The 24384-nt window shown below is 46.1% G+C and overlaps 2 protein-coding genes, 1 long non-coding RNA gene and 1 pseudogene across 3 annotated transcripts; 2 read left to right on the top strand and 2 right to left on the bottom strand.

Moving 5' to 3' along the window:
- The first annotated feature begins 6304 nt into the window (after positions 1-6304).
- LOC109784936 (putative F-box protein At1g47730) lies at positions 6305-7634 on the top strand. The gene has a single exon (XM_020343552.3). It carries the CDS (start codon positions 6353-6355, stop codon positions 7472-7474), a length of 1122 nt encoding a protein of 373 aa, XP_020199141.1. The 5' UTR covers positions 6305-6352; the 3' UTR covers positions 7475-7634.
- An 856-nt stretch (positions 7635-8490) lies between these two features.
- Positions 8491-11534, top strand: LOC123495146 (uncharacterized). The gene is made up of 3 exons (XR_006667280.1): positions 8491-8767; positions 9443-9539; positions 10076-11534. It is a non-coding gene; the product is annotated as an uncharacterized lncRNA (long non-coding RNA).
- A 3778-nt stretch (positions 11535-15312) lies between these two features.
- LOC109784937 (uncharacterized) lies at positions 15313-15867 on the bottom strand (annotated as a pseudogene).
- A 3939-nt stretch (positions 15868-19806) lies between these two features.
- LOC141026731 (uncharacterized) lies at positions 19807-20322 on the bottom strand. Its single transcript, XM_073503578.1, has one exon. The coding sequence runs from the start codon at positions 20320-20322 to the stop codon at positions 19807-19809; it is 516 nt and encodes a 171-aa protein (XP_073359679.1).
- Between the last annotated feature and the right edge of the window lie 4062 nt (positions 20323-24384).

Genomic DNA, 24384 nt, shown 5'->3' with positions numbered 1-24384 from the left:
GTTATATTAATTTTCTTAATAAAAATACATTAGTTCTATTAATTCAGCTAGTTCAACTAGTTTATTAATTCACTTACTAAACTAGTTCAACTAAAACTAAACTAGTTCAACTAGTTTATTAATTTACTTACTAATTATTTTAAACACTTACTAAAAACAGTAAAAAAACTACATTATACAATAGTAAAAAATATCTACAGTTAACCATACTGCCCTAGCTAACTACTACCATCACTACTACTAATTAACATCTACTACTACTAAAAATCATTATCTATGAACCCTAAATTAACAACTAGTACTACTAAAAAACATCTACTAACTAAGGAGAGAGAGGGGTGGGGGAGGGGTGGGGGGCTTACACAGAGAGGGGAGAGACGGTGGCGTGGAGGTGCTCGGCGACGGAGGTAGGGGCGGCGAGGGCGGGCTCCGGATCGGGAGGCGGCGGTCCTGGGCAGGCTCGGGCGGCGGCGGTGAGGTCGAGGGCGGCGACGGTGAGGTCGAGAGCGGCGGCGGGAGGCGGAGGTGAGGTTGAGGGCGGCCTCGGGCGGCGGCGGTGAGGGCAGGCTCGGGCTCGGGCGGCGGCGACAGAGGAGTAGGGGAACAGGGGGGAAGGAGGACTTAGCAAAATTTTGAGCCTGCGGGGGGTTAAGTCGAACTAGCAGTAGCGCGCTTAAGGAAACGCGTTGTAGCTAACTTAGCTATAGCGCATTTTAGAAACAAACGCTACTGCTAAAGGAATCAGTTATTTCTTTTTATCAGTACCGTTTTGTCATGGAAATACGCTATAAGTCTAAGCATGTAAAAACATCAAAAATATATATTGGTCATCATTGATCTTTTTGTGTAGAATCTACATAGTCAACATGAATCCTCACTGTACCTGTATAGGTACAGGCGAGGATTCTTATTGCAGCCACAAATCCTACACATATAGTTCAATGAAGACCAAGTGCTCGAGATAGTTTGAGAAGTAACGTATTTAAGGTGGTAAACACCTTGTTCGCTTACCAGTATGGGACTAAACTTAATTAGTTGCGGTGATACTTAGAAGCATCGAGTTTTGAAGAAAAACGCTGCTACTGAGTACTTTAGCAGTAGCGCGTCCAGGAGAAGGGCGCTACTACTATATCTAGCCTGGAGGCAATGCCGTGGCAATTATAGTAGTAGCGCTTGTTTCACCTAGAGCGCTACTGCTATGTGAGTGTTAGTAGCGCGGTTTACTGGAGCTCGCTACTGCTAATTAGCAGTAGCGTTTGTTTTTAAACCACGCTGCTGCTATGATTCTGTGTATAAGGTTTTCCCTAGTAGTGTATCTGCATGTGCAAAACTGCCTTGCACCCGTTGTATGTGAACGTAGAGCTTATCACACCCGATCATCACGTGGTGTCTCCGCACGACGAACTTTCGCAATGGTTGGTGCATACTCAAGGAGAACACTTGTACCTTGAAATTTAGTGAGAGAGCATCTTATAATGCTACCGTCGAACTAAGCAAAATAAGATGCATAAAGGATAAACATCACATGCAATCAATATAAGTGATATGATATGGCCGTCATTATCTTGTGCCTTTGATCTCCATCTTCAAAGCACCGTCATGATCACCATCGTCACCGGCGCGACACCTTGATCTCCATCGTAGCATCGTTGTCGTCTCGCCAACTATTACTTCTACGACTATCGCTACCGCTTAGTGATAAAGTAAAGCAATTATATGGCAATTGCATTTCATACAATAAAGCGACAACCAAATGGCTCCTGCCAGTTGCCGATAACTTCGTTACAAAACATGATCATCTCATACAATAAAATTTAGCATCATGTCTTGACCATATCACGTCACAAAATGCCCTGCAAAAACAAGTTAGACGTCCTCTACTTTGTTGTTGCAAGTTTTACATGGCTGCTACAGGCTGAGCAAGAACCTTTCTTACCTACGCATCAAAACCACAACGATTTTTCGTCAAGTATGTGATGTTTTAACCTTCACAAGGACCGTGCGTAGCCACACTCGATTCAACTAAAGTTGGAGAAACTGACACCCGCCAGCCACCTGTGTGCGAAGCACGTTGGTAGAACCAGTCTCGCGTAAGTGTACGCGTAATGTCGGTCCGGGCCGCTTCATCTAAAAATACCGCTGAATCAAAGTATGACATGCTGGTAAGCAGTATGACTATTATCGCCCACAACTCACTTGTGTTCTACTCGTGCATATAACATCTACGCATAAACCTAGCTCGGAAGCCACTAATGGGGAACGCGGTAATTTCAAAAAAATTCCTACGTACACGCAAGATCATGTTGATGCATGGCAACGAGAAGGGAGAGTGTTGTCTACGTACCCTCGTAGACCGTAAGCGGAAGCGTTATGACAACGCAGTTGATGTAGTCGTACGTCTTCACGATCGACCGATCCTAGCACCGAAGGTACGGCACCTCCGCGATCTGCACACGTTCGGCTCGGTGACGTCCCACGAACTCACGATCCAGCAGAGTGTCGGGGAAGAGCTTCGTCAGCACAACGGCGTGATGACGGTGATGATGAAGCTACCGGCGCAGGGCTTCACCTAAGCACTACGGCGATATGACCGAGGTGGATTATGGTGGAGGGGGGCACCGCACACGGCTAAGAACAATGTCAACTTGTGTGTCTATGGGGTGTCCCCCTCCCCGTATATAAAGGAGTGGAGGAGGGGGAGGGCCGGCCCTCCTAATTCGCGCCCCATGGGGAGTCCTACTCCCACCGGGAGTAGGATTCCCCCCCTTCCCTACTTGGACTAGGAGTGGAAGGAAGTGGGAGGAAGGAGGAAGGAAAGGGGGGGGGCTGGCTCCCTTCCCAATTCGGATTGGGCTTGGGGGGGCCCTCCTTTGCTCCCTTCTCCTCTCTCCCACTAAGGCCCAATAAGGCCCATATACCTCCCGGGGGTTCCGGTAACCTCCCGGTGCTCCGGTATATTCCCGATCTCACCCGGAACCATTCCGATGTCCAAATATAGTCGTCCAATATATCTATCTTTATGTGTCGACCATTTCGAGATTCCTCATCATGTCCATGATCATATCCGGGACTCTGAACTACCTTCGGTACATCAAAACACATAAACTCATAATACCGATCGTCACCGAACGTTAAGCGTGCGGACCCTACGGGTTCGAGAACTATGTAGACATGACCGAGACTCATCTCCGGTCAATAACCAATAGCGGGACCTAGATGCTCATATTGGTTCCTACATATTCTACGAAGATCTTCATCGTTCAAACCGCATAACAACATACGTTGTTCCCTTTGTCATCGGTATGTTACTTGCCCGAGATTCGATCGTCGGTATCTCAATACCTAGTTCAATCTCGTTACCAGCAAGTCTCTTTACTCGTTCTGTAATGCATTATCCCGCAACTAACTCATTAGTTACATTTCTTGCAAGGCTTAAAGTGATGTGCATTATCGAGTGGGTCCAGAGATACCTCTCCGACAATCGGAGTGACAAATCCTAATCTCGATCTATGCCAACTCAACAAGTACCATCGGAGACACCTATAGAGCACCTTTATAATCACCCAGTTACGTTGTGACGTTTGGTAGCACACAAAATGTTCCTCCGGTATTCGGGAGTTGCATAATCTCATATTCATAGGAACATGTATAAGTCATGAAGAAAGCAACAACAATATACTAAACGATCAAATGCTAAGCTAACGGAATGGGTCAAGTCAATCACATCATTCTCTAATGATGTGATCCCGGTAATCAATTGACAACTCATGTCTATGGTTAGGAAACATAACCATCTTTGATTCAACGAGCTAGTCAAGTAGAGGCATACTAGTGACACTCTGTTTATTTATGTACACATGTACTAAGTTTCCGATTAATACAATTCTAGTATGAATAATAAACATTTATCATGATATAAGAAAATATAAATAACAACTTTATTATTGCCTCTAGGGCATATTTCCTTCAGATGGAACGTGTCAAGGAGGGTTTCGGAGGAGGGTTTCTAACCTACAACATCAGAGTGGATGATGATCAATATGCAAAGGGAGTGTAAGCCAGGATGTTAGTGCCCTCACAATGGTGGGCAGCTCCAGAAACATAAGGACAATGCATCAACTACGACTGCAGATGCAAGCATTCGAAAATATATACATTGCACGAGTTGGAGCTAAGCCTCTATTCCAAATCGGTAGCACCGATGGTGGAGGCGTGGAGATGGACCGTTAGGAGAGGGAGTGGGAGCCTCGAGAAATTAAGAGTGTCCAACTAACTAAAAAGGAGAGAAGAGAGAAAACAGACATTCAATCGCATTAACACAAGATGGCATAATAGAATGTGAGACTAAAATGAACAAAATAACAACAGAATTCATAAATTCAAAAGAACAACCATAAAAATGCATGCGCCCTTTTCTTATGTGATTGGGGAAATTAAGTACATGAGGTCTCTTCGTACGGCGTCTATCTCTCATGTTTCTCGTGGCCAGAATTTGGTTAGTGATTTCTAGCAAAATCTGCGCGAGTTGAGGATAGAACAGTGGTCTGGTACCCTAGAGGTAACTGAATTATGTAAGAAAGATTGTAATTTGAGCATCATATAGGAAATTGGGGTTTCTTCCGCTGGGCCATGCGACCAAAAAAATGCTAGTATTGTACGAGAATTATCGGACTTAATATTTTTACTGGATAAAAGTGTTATTAAATTCAGTAGTTGTACAGAATATATGGATCTCCGAACATTTAAAGCACGCAAGAATGCCTCAAAAAATGTTCGAGATTGCTCCTCCTCCCCAGCGTCGCCTCCCCGAGCGGGGCGACCGGGGGCTCTCGTCGCCCCTCCCAGCCCTCCCCTCCCCCTCCTTCCCTTCCGCCGTCGTCGGCCTGGGCCACCGGGCCTTGCCCGCGTGGTGCCGGCGGCGGCGGCCCCGGCCTTCCCCCCCCCCCCCCCCCCCCGCATGGCGCCTCGGCTCGGGCGGACGGCGGCCGACGGGGGTGCTCCTCGGCGACAATGGATCCGGCGGCGGCGCGGCTCCCTGGGCGGCGGAGTGCTGGGTGGCGTGCGGGCGGTGGCGCGGCCGCTTGGCGGCGGGGCGGCGCGGTGGCTCGCGGCGGGCCTCCCCGGCCCAGATCTGGGCCCTTTTGGGCTCGATCTGGGTATGGGCGGGCCTGGCCCGGTCTGCTTGTGGTGTCTCCGACGGGTCAGGGGCGTGACTCGTGCTGGGGGTGGTGGCGACGGTGGCTCGCCTTCTGCAGCGCGGCGACGGGGGCTTCGCGAGCCCGTTTCGGGCTCGGCTGGGTCGGGGGTGGCCCGGTTTGCCCCTGTGCTGCGTCCGGTCGGATCCCGCCGGGGGCGGTGGAGGATGTCCCCTCCCGCGAGGCTGCTGATGTTGCCGCTCCTGGTTCCTGGTTGCGTCGTCTTGTTTCCGTCGGTCCCGTTTCGTTTGCCATGGTGAGACAGCGATGGAGACTGCTCGACCGTGGTGGCGCAAGTTGGTGGGCGGTGTGTTTGGTGGCGCGGGATGGATCGTCTGGGGTCGTGGTTGGTGGGTGGTCGGGAGAAATCCTTGTCGGCAGGGCCGGCACCGACGCGGTGACGCCCGTGGGCGCCGCCGTGCCTTCCTGAAGGGCGTCGGGCATACCCCTTCCACCTCACCCCTCGCGTACCGGGGGAAACCCTAGGACATGTCCGGGCAACAGCGTCGTCATCGTCGCGATCCTTCTTGAAGGTGTTGTTTGGTATGCGGTGGTCCGGAGTGCTAGGAGCGTGGTGGAATTTTCCGGTGGACGCGGCGGTTGCGGGTCCTCATCGTTTTCGTTGATCCGCCGTTGTTGGCATTATTTTCTCTTCAGTTCCTTTTTCGTTTCTTTTGGGCTTGCTTGTGCTGAGGCCCCAGCAAGTGTATCGTGTGGTCGTTGCTTTATAATATAAAGCGGGGGGCAACCCTTTTTCGGAAAAAATGTTAGAGGCCTTTTACGTTAATTACTGGATACGCCGTCATTGTAAAAAATAATTTGCAGCTTCGATGTTATTGTTGTAAACTTTTCATGTCTTACATTATTCTGATAGAGAAACCAGAGTACGCGCACAAAATTTTGTTTTCTGCGAGAACTGACTGGTTGTCGTTGAGAGAGCTTATTATTATTATTATTATTATTATTTTGGTGCCCTTGAGAGAGTTTTTTTGTTGTTTGTTGAGAAATACCGTTGAGAGAGGTGACTAAGCCAAGCCCAGCCCGTTGGAGAGCAGCCCAAATTGCACATCCGCGAGACGAGATCTACCTCTCCGCCGCTGCTACAAGCCCACAACTCCAGAGTCCTGGCACAGATCTGGACCTCCCGGTGAGTGACCATGGCGGAGGCCGCAGGAGCGACTCCTCTCCTCACTGGCCTCCCGGACGAGATCACCATCTCGGAGATCCTCGTCCGCCTGCCCCCCAAACCCCTCCTCCGCTGCCGCGCCGTCAGCCCCGCGTGGCGCCGCGCCACCTCCACCCGCGATTTCCTCCTGTCCCACCACGCCCGCCAGTCCGCCCTGCCCCTCCTCTACAGCCACAACGACGTCGCCGACGGCGGCCAGTCCCTAGACGTCACGCTCTTCGACCATCGTGCAGGAGTCGCCGCCGCCGACCAGTTCCAGCGCGTCGCGCGACTGAAGACGGCTCCCTTGGAAGGGGGGATCGACGGGAGTTTCACTCCCCTCTTCTACCCGGTGGCTTCCTGCGACGGCCTCCTCCTCCTCTCCATCGACTGTGACCTCTGCATCTGCAACCCGGCAACTCGACAGTATGCTCCCCTCGAGCAGCTCGATGGCTTCATGACCGTGGGGTTGTACCCTCACCCCCCTACCGGTCAGTACCGACTGTTGCTGTACCATGAAACAGATCAACGTGCCATCTATGTTTTCTCCATTGGCTCCAACCAGCCGCCGAGGCGCATAGGGCGCCCTGATCCGTTGGCTGACCACGGACTTCTGTTCCGTGGTAGCCTCCATTGGCACACCGGCAACCGGATAATGGTATTCGACACCACCACTGAGTCGTTCCGGCAGATCCGTTCCCCGGTTGCCCACGAGGAGGACTATGGACGACTGTTTGAGATGGGTGACATGCTTGGCATCTTCTTACTTAATGATGAAAAGACAACCGTTGATATTTGGGTGATGCAGGACTACCAAGGCGAGGTCTGGGCTTTCAAGTGTCGGGTTGAATTGCCGGTTGCCGAGATCAGGGACCAGTCTCAAAATTCTAGCCATTATGAGGAAGTGATGGTTGTTAATGGCGACGGCGAGTTGCTCGTGTTGGTCGGTTTTGAGGACTGGCTGTTTCAGGTTGATATTGATGGCAAGTTGATTGCCAGTTTCCATGCCAGAGGCCTCCCTTCCTATAATATTGTGCACAAGCAAACTCTTGTTCAACATACCTTCTTTCCGACACTCGAGGGTTATGTTATCAACGATTCGCCTTTCATTTGACCAGACCATTATGTTGTCAACGCTTAGGGTTATTGAGTGTTGTGGTGTTTCTTATTGGCCTAGCTCTCCATGTCCACATGACCTGTTGTATGTACCAACTAGAACCATTATAAGGCTTCTTTGTTCTTTGTTGATGAATATAAAAAAGTATGATCAAGAAGCTGTGAGTGTGGATTTTCATACTTTGTTGATCAAAAAGTATGATATTGAGTGCCAGATGTATTTTCATTGAATTCCTTTTGGGTTGAAGTGGCTGACGTGAGTGTGGATTCTAAAATTACAAGTCATTTGGTTCAGCCTCTGAAATGTTTGCCTATTGATCTGCCTCGTGTCTATGTTTTTTTGGAACTCAATAATGGTTCCATTACATCTGGTTAGGTATTGAACCATACTTTTACTTTTATAGTCCTGCTTTTGCGTTGCATCATTCGGTGTTGTATCAATCACTTCACTTTAGCTGCTAACCACTTTAAGGGATCAATGCTTCATCTGGTGTTTGATCTTAAGATAAGCTGGAGAAATGAAACTTGTACTGATAAGCAGAAGAAAGGCTTTCATTGTCCGGCTCAGCTCACAGATTGTGCTCCCCTTTTGATTCTGTAAGTGCCAGCTGTGCACTTTTTTTTCTTTGACCGGCACAGTGTGTATGAATTAGGCCCCCTATGAGCTGGCTTGTTTGTTTTTTATGTAGACAAGTTATGATCAAGAAGCTCCGGCTGTTTCATGGCTGGGTGAAATTCATACTTACTTTTGGGCAGAAGTGGCTAGCATGTTGATGTTAAAATTATTTTGTTGTTTTGGTCGGCGTTTGGAATAGTTGCCTGTCGATCTGCCTCATTTCTCTGCTTGTTTTTCTCTGAAATGAAGAATTGCCTTGTTTTTTATTGAGCTTCTTCTTTCTTAAAGATCATCCAGTGGTTTGTTTACTGGAACCTACTGTGTTATATAAATTCTCAGTACGAATTCTGGGAACTCAAAAATCAATTCTTGGTGTCATGACTGACCACCAGGTAAGACTAGATATCTGTTATCTTGTATTCCAGTTCTAGTATTTTAGGTACTTTGAACTCATATATGAAATTATTTCTTTTTCAGGACATGATATAGGATCCCTACAACTTGTGAATTTAAGAAGCATAAAAGGAAACAATTAAAGAGAACACAAGGAAAAAATGCTGTGAGTAACGTGCACAAGCCCAGTGAACACAGTCCACCCAAAAAAGATGATACTAATGATTATCCAAGGTTACTGGGAAATCTGCAGATCCGACCGGCTCATCTAATGGCAAGAAGGTATATGATTTATATATGGCTATTAAAATTCAAAATGCACCTACCTTATGTTTGTGGCAAGTCGACGACGGTTTTGCTTATCTTGAAGTCCCCATAGTATGGATGTGTGTTTGAGTGACTATTCTGGTTCTCGGAATCAGTTGTAAGTTGAGAATTGATAACTATATGGTAGATAGCTACAAAGCCAAATTACAAACCGAATTTACTTTGTATGCCATTTCCAAGGAGTGCCTGTACAGTTTATTATTAATGTTCCTTTTATGATTAAATTAGTGATATATTACACTAAGTGTTTATGTTTGGCATCTGCTGTTCCCTGGCTCAATGGTGCAAGACTGTAGTGTAAAGTGATGGCCTGATGCTAATATCTCATGTTTCTCTACAATATTGTAGCCTTTGCCTGTAGGATGTATCTAATGCTTTAACCATCTAATTTTCTAACCCATCGCACATCTTCAATCTGCATAATGCATGCGGTCTGTTATGGAATTTGTGTGCATATTCGTGCGCCTTCTACATACACTATGTGTTCTCAAATTCTCATGTGTTGTTTCTTATATTAATTGCAGAACAGATTGTACTTTTCTCAAACAAGGTTACACTGCTCAAATATCGAAGTTCTAACATGTATTGCATCGCTTTGTTCCGAAATGTAATATCTTGCTTCTATTGCAGTCCCAGCACACGCTTTACGTTCAACAATCACTAAGTATACTTGAGTTTAGTGGACTACCAATGTTGTTGAACATGAAAAGGAAGGGATAAAGGCAAGGTACAACATGCATCTCAATGACTTTTGCTATTTGCACTCTGCTAATTCTTAGATGTTAGATCATGTAGTTTTTTTTAAGAAACAATCCTGCTTTCTAAAATAAGTCTATAGTTAATTATTATTTTTACGACCGACGCGTTTATTACTTCATTTTTATTAATTGGGATGGTTGCCCTATTGCTTACAAGGTAATAACTGTTGGTACGCCGCCTGATATCAAGACGTAAATGAAGATAAAACTGATATTTTTCGAATCAAATGGAATGTTTGATAGATGAATCTGCTGTTGTACTTTATCCATGTATACATTATGAGTTTCTTGAGAAACCCTGTTCCTTCTAAGGGATGGATTGATAAATATCTTATAGTTAATCAAGTCTGACTTGTGATCTAGATGTTCGGCTTTATTTGACAAAATGAGGCCTTCACATAGATATTAATGGAGATGGAGTTCTGGAATTGATGTGCATATTTGTGCGCCTTTTACATATATTATGTGTTCTCATGTGTTGTTTCTTATATTATTTGCATGACAGATTGTACTTTTCTCAAACAAAGTTACGCTACTCAAGCGTCAAAGTTCTTTCATGTATTGCATCGCTTTGTACTGACAAAAGGCCTTCACACATATATCAATGGGTATGGAGTTCTGGATCTGTTCAGGTATGTTGAAGTGTCACAATTAGAGGTGCAATTCACTATTTTCATCTGCACCACTTTTTTCGGTACAAAGAATACTCTTCTGGCAATTGCCGCTCGTAATTTATGTCCGTAAGTTGGAGCAGAACTATGGGGATTTGTTTCTCAACTGTTTGTGTCACAAGGTGTTATGATGTACTTCAGCCGTTAGGACTTTCCCATCATTAGAAACTTAGTTCAAACGATTTATTGGACTTCAGTTAGTTTCTCGTAGAGGGAGAAATTGAGCTTTCTGCTGAAACATGAACAATTATACTCCCTCCGATCCATATTACTTGTCAATCAATATGGATCAGAGGGAGTACTGAATATTTCTACTGGTGTATGGTTACTTCTCTGGGAAAAAACAATGGTCGGGCCAAGTGCAATCTAAATTGTTGTACTGAATTGAGCTACTTTACTGAAGAAACAATGGTCATGTTTATCCACACTTTATTTAGGCAAGGAAAGTATATTCATATACAGGGCAAGCACAGTTTCAGTTTTGTGCCATAAAGAGAGGAGTTCAAGTGTTCTGTTCAGAACAGAGATGTCCATGTGTATAAGGAATGGCGAGGTATGGAGAAAATACACTATAATTCTTCCTGGATTCTATTTCTTCTACCTGAACCTGAAGGCATAGTATGACAGCATAGTGCGGCTAGCCGGCTACTATTAACAGAATTAACCAACAGCAGCTTGCTCTCTGATTTCAAATTAGCATGTTTCAATTAATTCATCTGTAACCTCTGCGCTTTATTCATATGAGCGCACAAACAAGACAATCATCAAAACAGTTTTATGTTCTCAGAAATCGTGCCTAAGTGCATTCTTCTCAGTTCAGAGATATGCACTAAGGAGGTTGATCTTAGCACACACTCAAGTAAAAGTAACTCTAGCAGAAGACAGTACAATGACTCCAATGCCATGAGAAACAGAGGCAAAGGGTAACCCCGGTATTGGTACGTCAAGGATGAGATTAACAAGAGTGTAGGAAAGCAGAAAGTGACATTGCCCGAGGAGGTACATAGCACCAGGTCCTGTACTATTAAATTCCAGCCAAAAACATACTCGCACAGAAGACCGCCGAGCAAAAGAGTTGATACCAAATCAACCATGTTTGATTTTATACTGCTCCATGCACGATACATATGCCACGAACACAACATAATTACCAGTTTCATCTCTCTCAAGAACATAGCAAATGGTGGACATGTTCAAAGCATCCGATGTGTCATGTTGGCATTAACTTTTTCTTCAGTGTTAAAAACTTAAAATTAGTTCCGGGAATACTTAAATATGGAATATTATGTCTTCCTACTGTAGAATACTCCCTCCGTCCCAAAATAAGTGACTCAACTTTGTACTAGCTTTGTACTAAAGTTAGTACAAAGTTGAGTCACTTATTTTGGGACGGAGGGAGTACATCCTATACCTTGCAATATTGGCTCCCTTCTCTGGAGATAACTCCTCCCTGTCTTACATGGTCTCATAAATTATAGAGAAACATGCTTGCATCTTTTTCACTATGCAAGGTATTTGATGGCTTGCTTCTATCAAAAATCATTTCCCCTGTTCTCTGTTAAATGATCTGTAGAGAAATTATAGTGTACTTATTGTTGGCATACTTGTCTTGCTTGGAGAAGATGTACAGTCTCTAAGGAAATGAAATGTTGCGCCTTTTTGTTAACTGGAATAATGCATCAAGTTGAGAAATATGAGTGTCGTATCCCTAAGGTAATGAAGAATTTTAGTTTTCAGTACGACTTCCACATCTCTATTTTTATGGATTTTGTTTGCAACCATATGATCGTGTAGACAATGTTTTGGCATTCCACCCTTCTTTTAGGTGTTTTTATCTGAATTCAATTGGTGAAAGACATGAATGATCTTTGTTAACACCATGATTCCAAGGAGTTTAATTTCAACTTGCCATATATACTCAAGACAGTTTTCTCTCATATATGTGGTGGTTATACCAAAATTATGCTAAGTGCTGTTCACAACAGGTATAGTACAACATTGATGTTCTGCACAGTGATATAACCTGGCTGCATATATCCACATCTTCATTCCAGATGCCAAGTGTATCTCCTTTGCTGTTAAACTAATGTACTCAATTGGATAGCCAACACTTAGATTTGTATCACGAGAATGAAGATATATGTCCTGTTGGAGAACACAGTTGTTTGGGTGGAAAATATAAAATGTTGGCAGAGACTTCATGTAGATTGTTGCATAAGAACCCACTGTTTCATGGATACACTAATAACTTTACCTTCTAAAATTCCATTTCATTCTACATTGATAACAATGGTCTGATGCTGAATTTACTTCAGGGTACAATACGTAGGCATGCATTTCTCATATAAGCCATGATCCTGGATGCCCCTTTTGCCTTTTTTTTTAGAGCAGGCATGCTAGACCAACTAGCCTCAAGCTTAGCATGAAATATACATATATATGTATAGTGTTTTGTACACAATACATAGATAGCAGACACAGTAAAAGCTTTGGAACCATTCCACACAGAGTAGTCACTCGATGCTACTTTAGTTTACCTAGGCATCATATTTTTCATGTCAAAAAAAATGACCCATGCCATTGGCTTACGCTCCACCCTTTTTTTAGGAAACAATCAATATAGAAGGACTAGGATTTATATAGTTCACGTAGTTTGCTTGAAGGTTTGTATGGATTTACATAAGAGTTTCTTAGATTTAAGAAAATGGTGTAATGTATAAGGGATTTTTTTCCTTTCTGATTTTTTTTTAAATTATTAAGATAATATTAATTAATAGTTTTGGTTTTGTTTTTAGATCACAAAATACTTTGTCTGTTATTAAGTCGAAATTAAAGAAATATTTTTTATTGATTATTGGTTGTAGGTCAAAATGGCATGTCAATTAAGGAAGCATCAACTAACTAAAGGAAATCTCCTTTCCCATGCAAGACCAGTACTTTTTTGTTTTCAGTAGACGGTTGCTTTAGTAAATTAGAATGTGATTGAATTTATATGTCTCCTTTAAAATGATATTCATACTGTACACATACAAGGGAGATCTGTGATACTACGTCACACTTGATCGACATTCAGGATTTAGAGAGAATATTTCCATGGTCAAAAAATAATTCTCCAGAAGGTTGTTAAAATCCAGAGATCACATGTCCATTTTTTGTGGCAAAACTTGGAGATCCCTAGGAAGATTAAAATGTGGTATTTTGGCTGGAGTGGATATCGATGTGTTAGAAACAATTAACTAGGAGATTGTCATTTTCTTTGTATCAGGAATAGTTAGAAACAAACAGAAGACTTTTTCGTTGCGATTACAACTGTATATGAAGAAGAAAAGCAACAACATGACATGTCTCTAAATAGGTGAGGTCCTCCTATTGTTGGTGGTGATTTTTTACCTTGTGAGAACACAAGAAGATACAAGTAGTGGTAAGAAGATATTGAGTTGGACCGAGAAAACAACCTGCAGGTTCACCTTGTACACAACTCTACTATGTTTCGGCAAGATCGAGGCAAGCGCTCAGTACCTATAGCTAAATCACTAGTGAGCTTCTCTTGGTTCAACACACACTACTGAAAACGAGCACTTGTAGCCAGTTTATTTGGTAGTGGATGCCGATTTGATCAAGACCGTTAGTACTCCTAATGGTGTAGATGGCAGTGTTACATTGGAAGAGTAGTGATGATATCCTTGCTGATAAAAGGCTCTAGGGGATGAAGTTGATTGTAGCACTGTGATGAACAACAACTTCCTATGAAACTGCTGCCATCAGAGCACGATGTTTCATAATGTTTTCGACCCACCCTCTCATTCTCGGTGCCTCTTATTCCATTATCTTCTTCACACAATATTATTTTGTCCTTCTCTTGCATCTCCATCTCGCTAGAACATCACCCCTCTCTTATTTGCGGACTATTGAAATGATAGTAGCAGACATGGGTACTTCGTCCAGCACATTCATGGAGAGATCGAGTTTTATGCCAAGCGTGGGTATGCCCGGGTAAAGATCAAACAATAATGTATATGGGTACACAAACATGGAAAAAGGTTGCTGGATGACTACAAAAAAGTACAATTATGCATTGATTCCTGTCCAACAAACGTTACTCCTTTATAAAATGCTAGAGTAGCCGCATTTTGCTAGCACTTGTGCGCTTCCCCTTTTTGGTCGTCCGACTAATTTACTGCTGTACGCTTTTGGTTGTTGGCACATTAGGTCAGTTGTTAATTCGTTTCACACGTTCGGAGAAGGTTCAAGGTAAATGTCAGTTGGGGATCGTAAAGCATGGGTCCTGGAAATGAGATGAGCTTGCTTCCGTTTTACTGTGTGAAAATGTTGTGTAGATGACCCAAGTAGTAAAACATAGGTACCTGTCCTCGAGCCTAACGCCTCTCCACACCCTTTTCGCTTGTCTCCTCCTTCTCTTCTCAATATCTACCACTTGGTTGCTGCCGCCTTTCATGCCGCCTCACCATGTTCTCCGTTGTCAACCTCTTCCCAACACCCCGACAAGCCAGGGTGACCTTCCCTCGCCGTCTCCTCTTCTCTTAGCCGACAAATCACCTTTCCTTACGTATGCACTTCACCACTTCTCGACACCTCCCCGAGCGACATCATCCCCCCCACCCCTCACACACACACCACCCCAACAACTTCTACACTGTTTGCGTCACAAAACAAGAATCTTTTGCTCGGACTGGTTTGTAGCCCGAACGTATTTGTTCGATCAATCTGACCGATACCAGCGAACGGTTGGTTTGATCTGGGTATTCGTTTGACTGATCTGATCGATACCATGGAACGATTAGTTCAGTCTGGGGAGCTCCCAAACCGAATGTGAGCGCCATATCGGCGTCATATACTTGAAGGAGATTTGTTTTGGTTACCCGACTGCCCGACACCGGATAGCATCATCGGGCCTTGGCCTCCCAACACGCAACGCTGATCTAACAAACACAAAGATCAGAGATCACAGAGCACGAGGATTACAAGTAGAACAACTAAACCAGAAAGATACGTACTATAGTATATGAAAAAATTCATTTTATTTGAAACAACAATATTCATTTCCGCGCTCTCAAGCCAAACCGAGTAACGCGACGCCGAGCTTTGCGAGCTTGAACGTGTCATCGTCCTCCGCCGTCAGCGGCGCCGCTTTGCTCTTCCTGAACCCGCCCTCGCACTCCTTCGCTGCGGCTGCTGCCTTCTCCAGAATCGCCGCCGCATCGCCGAACTTCCCGCCCTTGACCGCGGCGGTGCATGCAGGCCCACCGTGCACTATACCGCCGTACAACGACTGGCACGACCGGAGGGGCCGCACCAGGGCCGTGTCCCCCACCTTAATCTTCACGCCGCTCTGCCCAAGCAGACGGCCGATCTTGGCCTGGGTGCTGGTGGCGTTGGTACCGAGGAGGCCCACGGCAGCGGCGGCGAGGTCTCAGTAGACGCCGCCACCGCCGACCGAGCCAAGGGCCTCCAGGCAGAACGTGACGTCGAAGTAGGTGCTCCCGCCGCCGACGGTCTTGCATGCGGCAAGTACAGGGATGGCACTTGCCGGCGGCGCAAGGAGGACGGGCAAGAGCAACAAGAGGACGATGATCACGCTAGTAGAGGAAGAGGAGAAGGAAGCCATTGTCAGCTTGATGGTGGATTCAGTCTGCCCAGACCTCAGCCTCGGGTGTCTAGTGTATATATATGTAAGGTGTGAGTTGTTCCACGATTAATTTCATAAAATTTTCGATTTGATTCCTTTTTTGCGGTATTTTGCGATTTGATTCCATATTTGACTGGCTGTATCAATGGACCGTTCTTAATAATGCATATAATAAGGGCTACTTTTGGATTTGCATTTCGACATTAAACTACGGTATTTCAGGGAAAAGACATTCAATTCGTCGTGAAAAAACAAAGGTAGATTTATTTGGCGGGCAAAAAAAAGGTAGATTGAAACGAGGGAAATTAATTGCATTATAATATATCACCGCAAAGAAAAACGGTAATATACGATTACAGAAAATTTACCTTTTCGAACGAATCATTGATCTGATTCAGCATACAATTGCAAGAAACTTTACCTTCTAATGCGGATCCTTGATCTGATTTGATGGTCGTTAAAGAAAGTACCCTGATACTTCTAGTAGTATTTTCTTAGATCTGTAATAATTGTCCATGCATTTTAACGGGATACGATATTCTCGTACATTGTCACATGACTGATATATTCCTGCGTTGCCACAGGCAAAAAATTATAAAAAATGATCAATGATAAAAGGGCATTTGGTTAAAGGATTATTAGTTCTACTTCACATATTGAGACCATGATTCATTACAAATTTCATAGATTTTTTGGTCAAATAATGTTTAGCTAAATAGGAAGTGGATATAATACCGGCATCTTAACTATCTCCACTATCCAAGCACAGTCAGTACATCGTTTGGTACCCACGTCTCCACCCGTCACATAATCTCCCCACCGCGAACCAATCTATGGTTGTATGGTTAGAGAGACGGTGGTATCCCCAGCCCACCAGGGTTCAAGTTCTGGTGCTCGCTGTATGAGCGCTTGCGTCTGTACTCTGTTCAGAAAAAAATCATAATCTCCCCACCTCAACATTTTTCTTCAACCAAACCCATCTCCCGACGTAAGAAAAAAGCCCTAGAAAACCGAGCACCCATCATGTCGTTCCTTCTCCTTGGTGCAATCCCACACACGCACGATTGCTCCTCCGACACCACTTACAACCGCGCCTCCCATATGATGTTGCCTCGTCTCACTCCCTCGGTTGTCCAAACCACACTCTCCTACCACCCCTCCGCTTTGAGGTCCATGCTCGCCCCATCACCAGGAATGCCTCACCATGGACCAGGTGAGCTCTAAAAAACCGTCTCCTTCCTTTGTTGGTGGTCTTGCGTCGTCTGTTGTGTCTCTTGCCAGGGGTCGCGCTCGCTTCGCCTGGCAGCCATGCTAGCCTCTCAAGACAACCGTGTATCCCTTGTCAGGATCATGCGCTACGTCATGCCTCAATGGTGGCCGCGCGCCCCGTCGTTTTCCCCGACTAGCTGCCGCGCTTGCCTCGCAAAATAGTCACCCCTCATTGCCTCACACAACCCGATGGTTGTTGTCTCCTGGTCTGATAGCCACCCATTGTTGCTTCTGTGGTTAGTCTTATTTGGGATCTTGCGGGACAAGCGAGGATTCGGTGGAGAAAGTGCATGGGGCGATAAACTATTCTTGCAGGTGGGATAATCTTCAAGAACACGAGCAAGGTGATGATGGTAGTTTTGTACCAATCTGTATATTGGGCTAAGGGTTGTTTCTACAAAGACCTACATGACTCAGTACTGTTGTTCTACAGGGGCTCAGCTAGCTAGCGGCTACAGTCTGATGCGGTGCTATAGGTGATTGGACTTGTATGGTCTGCTTGCCTCTGCTAATTGACGCTCTCATCCACTCGGACGTAGATTCACAGACTAGCTAGAGAGATTTGCTATCCCAGTGGCGTGCAGATTACTTTGGTGTGTTGTTGCAACTAGCACACGAAGGAGTTCGTTCCTCTGAGTTTCGTGTACCGCTCATGTCGGGATTTAAACCTTCTACCGATCACGGCCTGGGATACAAATTTGAAGTAGTATCTCCAGACCAGAGAGGGCATGAGAGGGACAAACAAGTACATTGAGCATTCCTGGTGTCTCCTATTCCCTACCGATCTTTAACATCCTACCTCTGTTCTCGTCTCGTCTCAACTGTGCCACTGGATAATTTGCCTTTCTGGTGTCTAACATATTTGATACCTACAGATACAGAAAAGTGTAGGTCACCTATCAGAGCTTGATTCTACTCGGTTGAAGATTGAGCATCAATATATATGCACGCAACTGAGGAATTAATCGACAATGGATATGCATGGTTGAATATTGTGGAGCCCATGTGACCAACTAGCAAGTACATCGCATACTGAAGGCATAACTTGGAAAAGACTGAAATGAACATAATTGGCAGGGTGATGAGTTGCTCCAGCTAGCCCAGCCCGCCACTCGACATTGCACTGACGTGGACGCACATAGCAGGCGCTTCGCGCACGATGCTACAAGGCCAGTACACCAGGGCAATCGGATATGCGCACTAGTTAGGAGCAATTGGACACGCCGTGCCCCTCCTCACCCGTGGCTGAATCCCCGACACTGGAGCAGGATGGCAGGCTTGTCCGACTCGTGGTTCACGTGGGCATGCACGGCTAGATCCGATGGAGAGTGCAGTGAGAACATAGCCTCATTTCCCGCTTGTCCTCCTCAACGCCGACGCGGCGGATATGGTCTCGTCACCACTCCAACTCCAGGACGAGATCGTCCATCCTCCCCAAGTTTATGACGAGCTCTGCAGCCCTCTCCTAGTCCGGACCGCTCTCTACTTCATCCGAGCAGCTCCTTGACCTCCCCGACATCGCTCTTGTTCAACTTCCACCGTCGAGCTCCGCACCAGCTAGCAACATTTGCGGGTGCGCCCATTTCAGAGGGAAGCACACCGCAACACGCCGACTCTAGGGAAAGGAAGAACACGCGCAGGTGACAGTGCACATGCACCCCAATGGCGAGCGGCGCACTATGTCGCGTGGCTGCTGGTGTCCACGTCCATCCTGTACTGAGCCACCTCGATTCGCATGTCGCCACCGTGGAGGAGGGGTGGGGCGGCACCCTGCACACCCTCTTCGGCGTGGATATATGTGGCATCCGTTCGATCCAGCAGGATGCACTAGGCTCGCCACTATGGTGTGTGTGGCAAATGCCAAGGAGGCGGAGGAAGGGTTGATCGGTCAAAACATCCGTTTCTTTCTTTCGTTCATCTCCTAATGTGCTGACAATGGGACTCACTGGTCACATTTAGGGCCAAAATGCTGCTTATTCGGGAATTAGATTGTGAGCACAATTCGGTTGAGTTTTTGCAAAAATAAAAAAATCAACATGTTTTTTTAGTTAGGGTCCACAAATGTGTGGTGGTTTTTTGTAAATTACTCTGTCACAGAGTTTAGAATTCAACGTTCAACTCCGGGCGCGTTCTTCTTTTTTCCCTCTTTCCAAATGTTCTTTTGCTATCTTGTAAGACTTTTTTATTTTCACTGAAAATTAGTGGGAGATGCATATGGCTTGTATTAAGATAACTTCACGATTGGTTTTATTTGAAGGCTCAAACTCAATTCTTGCAGGACTGTTTTAGATAAGTTAGATTGAGCCACACAAATTGGCGCATTTACTGCAAAACATAATACCTACCTTCGATAAACTAGAAGTGATTGGGGCAATTTCACTGGAAGATGGTACTCTGAAATAAGGGCAATAAAAAGATGAAGGTATGGAGGATCCGTGTCGAGAGCCCCCTCAAGAAACGCACGAGAGTTGACATTAACAAGTATACAGTGGACAAAGCTACAGGCCTCTCCATAAAGCAAAACCTCGAGATCCCTGGGATGATTAAAATGTGCCATTTTGGTTGTTGTGAATATTATTGTGTTGGAAATAATTAGCTAGGAGATCGAAACCTTCTTTTTTTTTTTGAAACTTCGATCACTTTATTGAATCATATAATTGTTACATCGTCCACCAAGCCTTTTACAATGAAACCCGGCGGTTCCTCGACCCACAGTGAAGGGGACGGCCTCGCCAGCCTAGCTGGATCGTGAGATACAGAATTTGCCTCTCTAGGGCAGTGGACAAATGTGACCGAAGTATATCCTATAACCAGGACCAAACAATCCGAATAAATCGCCACTGCGCCTGAAGCCGTAAAGCCTCCATTCTGCATGGTATTGATCACCTCGAGACAGTCCGACTCAACCACAAGCTTGCTTATCCCCAGTTCTTGCGCCAGTAGTAATCCACGTCGAAGAGCATAAGCTTCCGCCGTCCCCGCATCTGCAACATGCTCCAGTTGTTCGCTGGACGCCGCAACGAATCCACCCTTGTGATCCCGTAGGACAACACCAACAGCTCCCTGGAGGGAGAGTGCCCTGAATGATGCATCTACGTTTAGCTTCACGAAACCTTCAAGCGGCTTTGTCCAACCATTTCTCCTCGGTTCGGCGCTTTTCTTCATGGCCTTGAAATAATTAGCAGTTAGCGCCACAATCGACAGCGCTGACCGAGCCGGGGTTTGCACCTCCTCACCATGAACGTGTTGTCGTCGTTCCCACCATATATACCAAATTCCAACTAGGATGAGAGCTTGGGCAGGAGCATGCTATATCAAACTCACTCGTGACGGGGCGCATAAAATATAGTCCAATGCCGCCGTTCCCGCCCTATCAGTCAAGCAAGCTTCATCAATGAATTTGTCCAGCTTCAGGCAGCTCCAAATTTTAGCTGCTCTCAGGCAGGTAAACAGTGAGTGCATGATGTCCTCACATCCACCAGCACACATGGGGCAACTATCTTCCGTGCCAATGTGCCGGTTCACCAGAACCCCACGGCAAGGAATAAATCCATGTAAAACCTTCCAAGCATGGATCTTGATCTTCGCTGGCACTTGAAAACTCCACAGATTCGCCCAGATCGGGTGTCGTTGTGATGGTTGTCCCTCTGTTCTCTCGTACCAACGAGCAAATTGATGATCCCATTCAACGTAATAAGCTGATCTTACCGAGAAGATGTTGTTCTTTGTAAATCTCCAAGCCAGAAAGTCTTCCATCATACCATTCGGTGCCAGTGGGATTGACAAGATTCGGTGGGCATCAACCGGCCAGAACACAGTATTTATCAGCTCATGGTCCCATAGACCGGTGACAGGATCAATCAGCTCTGAAACCTTGGTCAGCAGAGTCGCACCTCTTGGTGTAATGACACGTCCATCAGCACTAGACTGAATCCATGGGTCAGACTAGATATTCACTTGTGATCCATCTCCTATGCGCCATATTGCTCCTCTCCTGAACGTGTTAATCCCAGCACAAATACTCTGCCACGTATATGAGCTCCCACTCTTTAATTTAGCATCTAATAACTTTCCATCCGGATAATATTTGGCCCTTAAGATCTGCACACAAAGAGAGTCCGGGTTTTCCAGCAACCTCCACACTTGTTTGGCAAGTAAAGCAAGGTTCAAGCTATGTAAATCCCTGAACCCCAGTCCTCCTCTATCCTTAGGCACACAGAGTTTCCACCATGCCACCCAATGAATACGCTTATGGTTGTCATCATCGCCCCACCAGTACTTTGATATTGCGTCCGTCATTCCTTTGCAAATTTTCTTCGGAACCTTCTTTGTTACAAGAATCTCTACTAAAAAATTAAGTAGTGTTTTTTTCCACCAGGCAGAACTATTCGTCAACCGGTCCCCCCTTCCACCATGCCCCTTCATTAATTTTTTTATCAAACCAGTTTTTTTTCCATCATGCCATATTTGACCACACCTTTCATGTACGCCGCTCAATCAAATTAATCCACCTACCTTTTGCAGCATTAAATCAACTCCAACTTATTAACTTATCTTTTGCAATAATGTGGAATTACACCGTTTGATTCCACGCAATATTTTGCCGCACCTCCCCGTGCGCCGCTCAATCACCATTGATTTACTTACCATGCATGCACCGGGCTACCAAATTATCGAAATAAAAAATATTAGGCCCCTGTAGCAACGCATTGACACGTACCTAGTAGTTAAAAACAAACGGAATGACTTGGTCATTAGGATTACAGTAGTACACGGCTTCCCTTGAAGAAGGAAAGTTGTTCAAGTATACAAAGCACGATAGGGCGGCCATAGCCTTTGCCCATAAGCAACTCCTTCCCCGGAATCGCCAAACGCACAGCTTCGGTCTTCCGGGCTACTGGCTAAAGAGTGACCACGTTCCCTCCGAGTTAGCTTGTATTTTCTCAACAATGATCTTTAACACTTGTCAGCTGTATCTAACACCAATATATAAGGGGACAAGGGAGCCCTGTAAAACGTAGGTTTTGGGGGGAACTGGCTCAACCCTCAAAGGGGTGGCCTATCACGTATATATAATGATGACATATAAGTCCAATACCAATAAGGTATGGTTTACACAGTAGGGCTACAATACGAAGTCTAACACCCTCCCTCAATCTCAACTCACTCCTGAAGTATCTAGGAGGTTGAGATTGTGCCTACAGACCTCAAACATGGGAGAAGGTAGAGGCTTGGTGAAGATGTCCGCAAGTTGATCTTTTGAAGAGATAAACCTGACTTGTAGTAGCTTCTGTGCAACACGTTCCCTCACAAAATAATAGTCAATCTCAATGTGTTTAGTCCGTGCATGGAACACCGGGTTTGATGACAGAAACGTAGCACCGATGTTGTCACACAAAAGGAAAGAAGGATGTGGCTGAGCAACTCCTAGCTCTCGAAGTAGGGACTCAATCCATATAAGTTCAGCAGTTGCATTGGCAACCGACTTGTACTCAGCTTCTGTGCTGCTGCGGGAAACAGTGGCTTGCTTGCGTGCACTTCAGGCGATCAGATTAGGACCGAAGAACACAGCATGTCCCCCCGTGGATCGCATGTCATCTGGACACCCAGCCCAATCAGCATCAGAGAATGCAGAAAGAACTCCGGAGGAACTGGGGCGCAGGTGAAGACCAAAGGATACAGTGAGACGCACATAACGCAGTATGCACTTCACAGCAGATCAGTGTACATCAGTGGGAGCATGAAGATACTGGCACACCCTGTTAACCGCAAAGGAGAGATCAGGACGCGTGATCGTCAGATACTGCAGGCCACCAACAATACTCATGTACTCAGTAGCATCCTCAGGAGAGAGAAGAGCACCATCAGCAGCAGAAAGGGTGTCAGTGGAGGACATGGGCGTAGGCAATGGCTTGCACTTGAGCATACTAGCACGGTGCAAGAGATCAAGAGAGTACTTCTCCTGGGTGAGAGCCAAATTGCCACGAGATTGATGAGAGACCTCAATACCCAGGAAGAAATGAAGCTGTCCCAAATCCTTAACTGCAAAATCACGACCAAGTGCAGTCACAAGAGCATCAGCAGCCGTTGGAGATGAGCTCACCAGGACAATATCATCCACATACACAAGGGGCTACATGGTCACACTCGGTCGCTGAAACAAGAACAGTGAAGTATCAGCCGTCGAAGGAATGAACCCATGAGTGCGTAGAGCTGAAGCCAGGCGAGCATGCCAGGCACGGGGAGCCTGCTTCAGTCCATATATGGCCTTCGTCAGATGACAGAGATGATGAGGCTGAGTGTGATCAACAAATCCAGGTGGCTGCCGCATGTAAACCTCTTCTTCAAGCAATCCATGAAGAAAAGTGTTCTGCACATCAAGCTGGCGGAGAGACCATCCGCGAGAAACTGCCAGAGACAGAAGAAGTCGAATAGTGGTAGGCTTGACAACTGGGCTGAATGTATCCTCATAGTCCAGGCCCTGACGCTGTTTAAAGCCCTTAGCCACGAGGCGCGCTTTGTAGCGCTCAATGGAACCATCTGCATGTTTCTTCACCTTGAACACCCACTTTGAATCAATGATGTTGACGCGAGACGGAGGGGAACAAGTGTCCAGGTCTTATTCTCCATAAGAGCATGATATTCTTGTTCCATAGCAGCCCTCCAGTGTGGAATACTCATAGCGGCTTGATAACTGCGTGGTTCGGCGGTTGGATCATCCACGACATGAGCCAGGCAAGCAGCAAGATAGGTGACCATGCCATCGGTGCGCTCCTTGAGACAAACAATGCCACTGCGGCTGCGAGTGTGTGGAGGCCGCGGGGAGCAAACACCGGGGCCGGCGGGATGTCTGGAGCAGGTGAGGCTGGTCCAGGGGACTCCAGCGAAGAAGGATCGGGTGACGTCGGCCCGGCCGACGGCGGACCAGGCGACAGCAGGCCAGGAGACGTAGGCCACGACAGCGTGTGAGCCGCTGTAGACCCGGGCGAAGTAGGCACCAAGGACGCCCGCGCGGATGGCGAGGGCGACGATGGAGGGGAGTCCGGGCGAGGAGATGGCGACGGAGACTGCTCAGAGGATGCCCTCGCAGGCTCTGGCCCGGTCGCAGTAGCCAGCATGGGCTCCGGCCCAGGCGCGGTTGGAGACGGGGCGCCCGGTACGGGGTCGAGGGCGGGAGGCGGTGCATGCACCGGCCGATCGACGTGCACCACAGGCGACGTAGCGGGC

This window comes from Aegilops tauschii, chromosome 7 (assembly GCF_002575655.3).
Source record: "Aegilops tauschii subsp. strangulata cultivar AL8/78 chromosome 7, Aet v6.0, whole genome shotgun sequence".
Classification (NCBI taxonomy): Eukaryota; Viridiplantae; Streptophyta; class Magnoliopsida; order Poales; family Poaceae; genus Aegilops; species Aegilops tauschii.
This window is presented reverse-complemented; position numbering and strand designations above follow the sequence as displayed.

What these genes read in the sequence shown, in the direction of transcription:
- LOC109784936 (XM_020343552.3), top strand. Translation starts at nt 6,353, where the DNA reads ATGGCGGAGGCCGCAGGAGCGACTCCTCTCCTCACTGGCCTCCCGGAC.
- LOC141026731 (XM_073503578.1), bottom strand. Translation starts at nt 20,322, where the DNA reads ATGAAGAAAAGCGCCGAACCGAGGAGAAATGGTTGGACAAAGCCGCTT.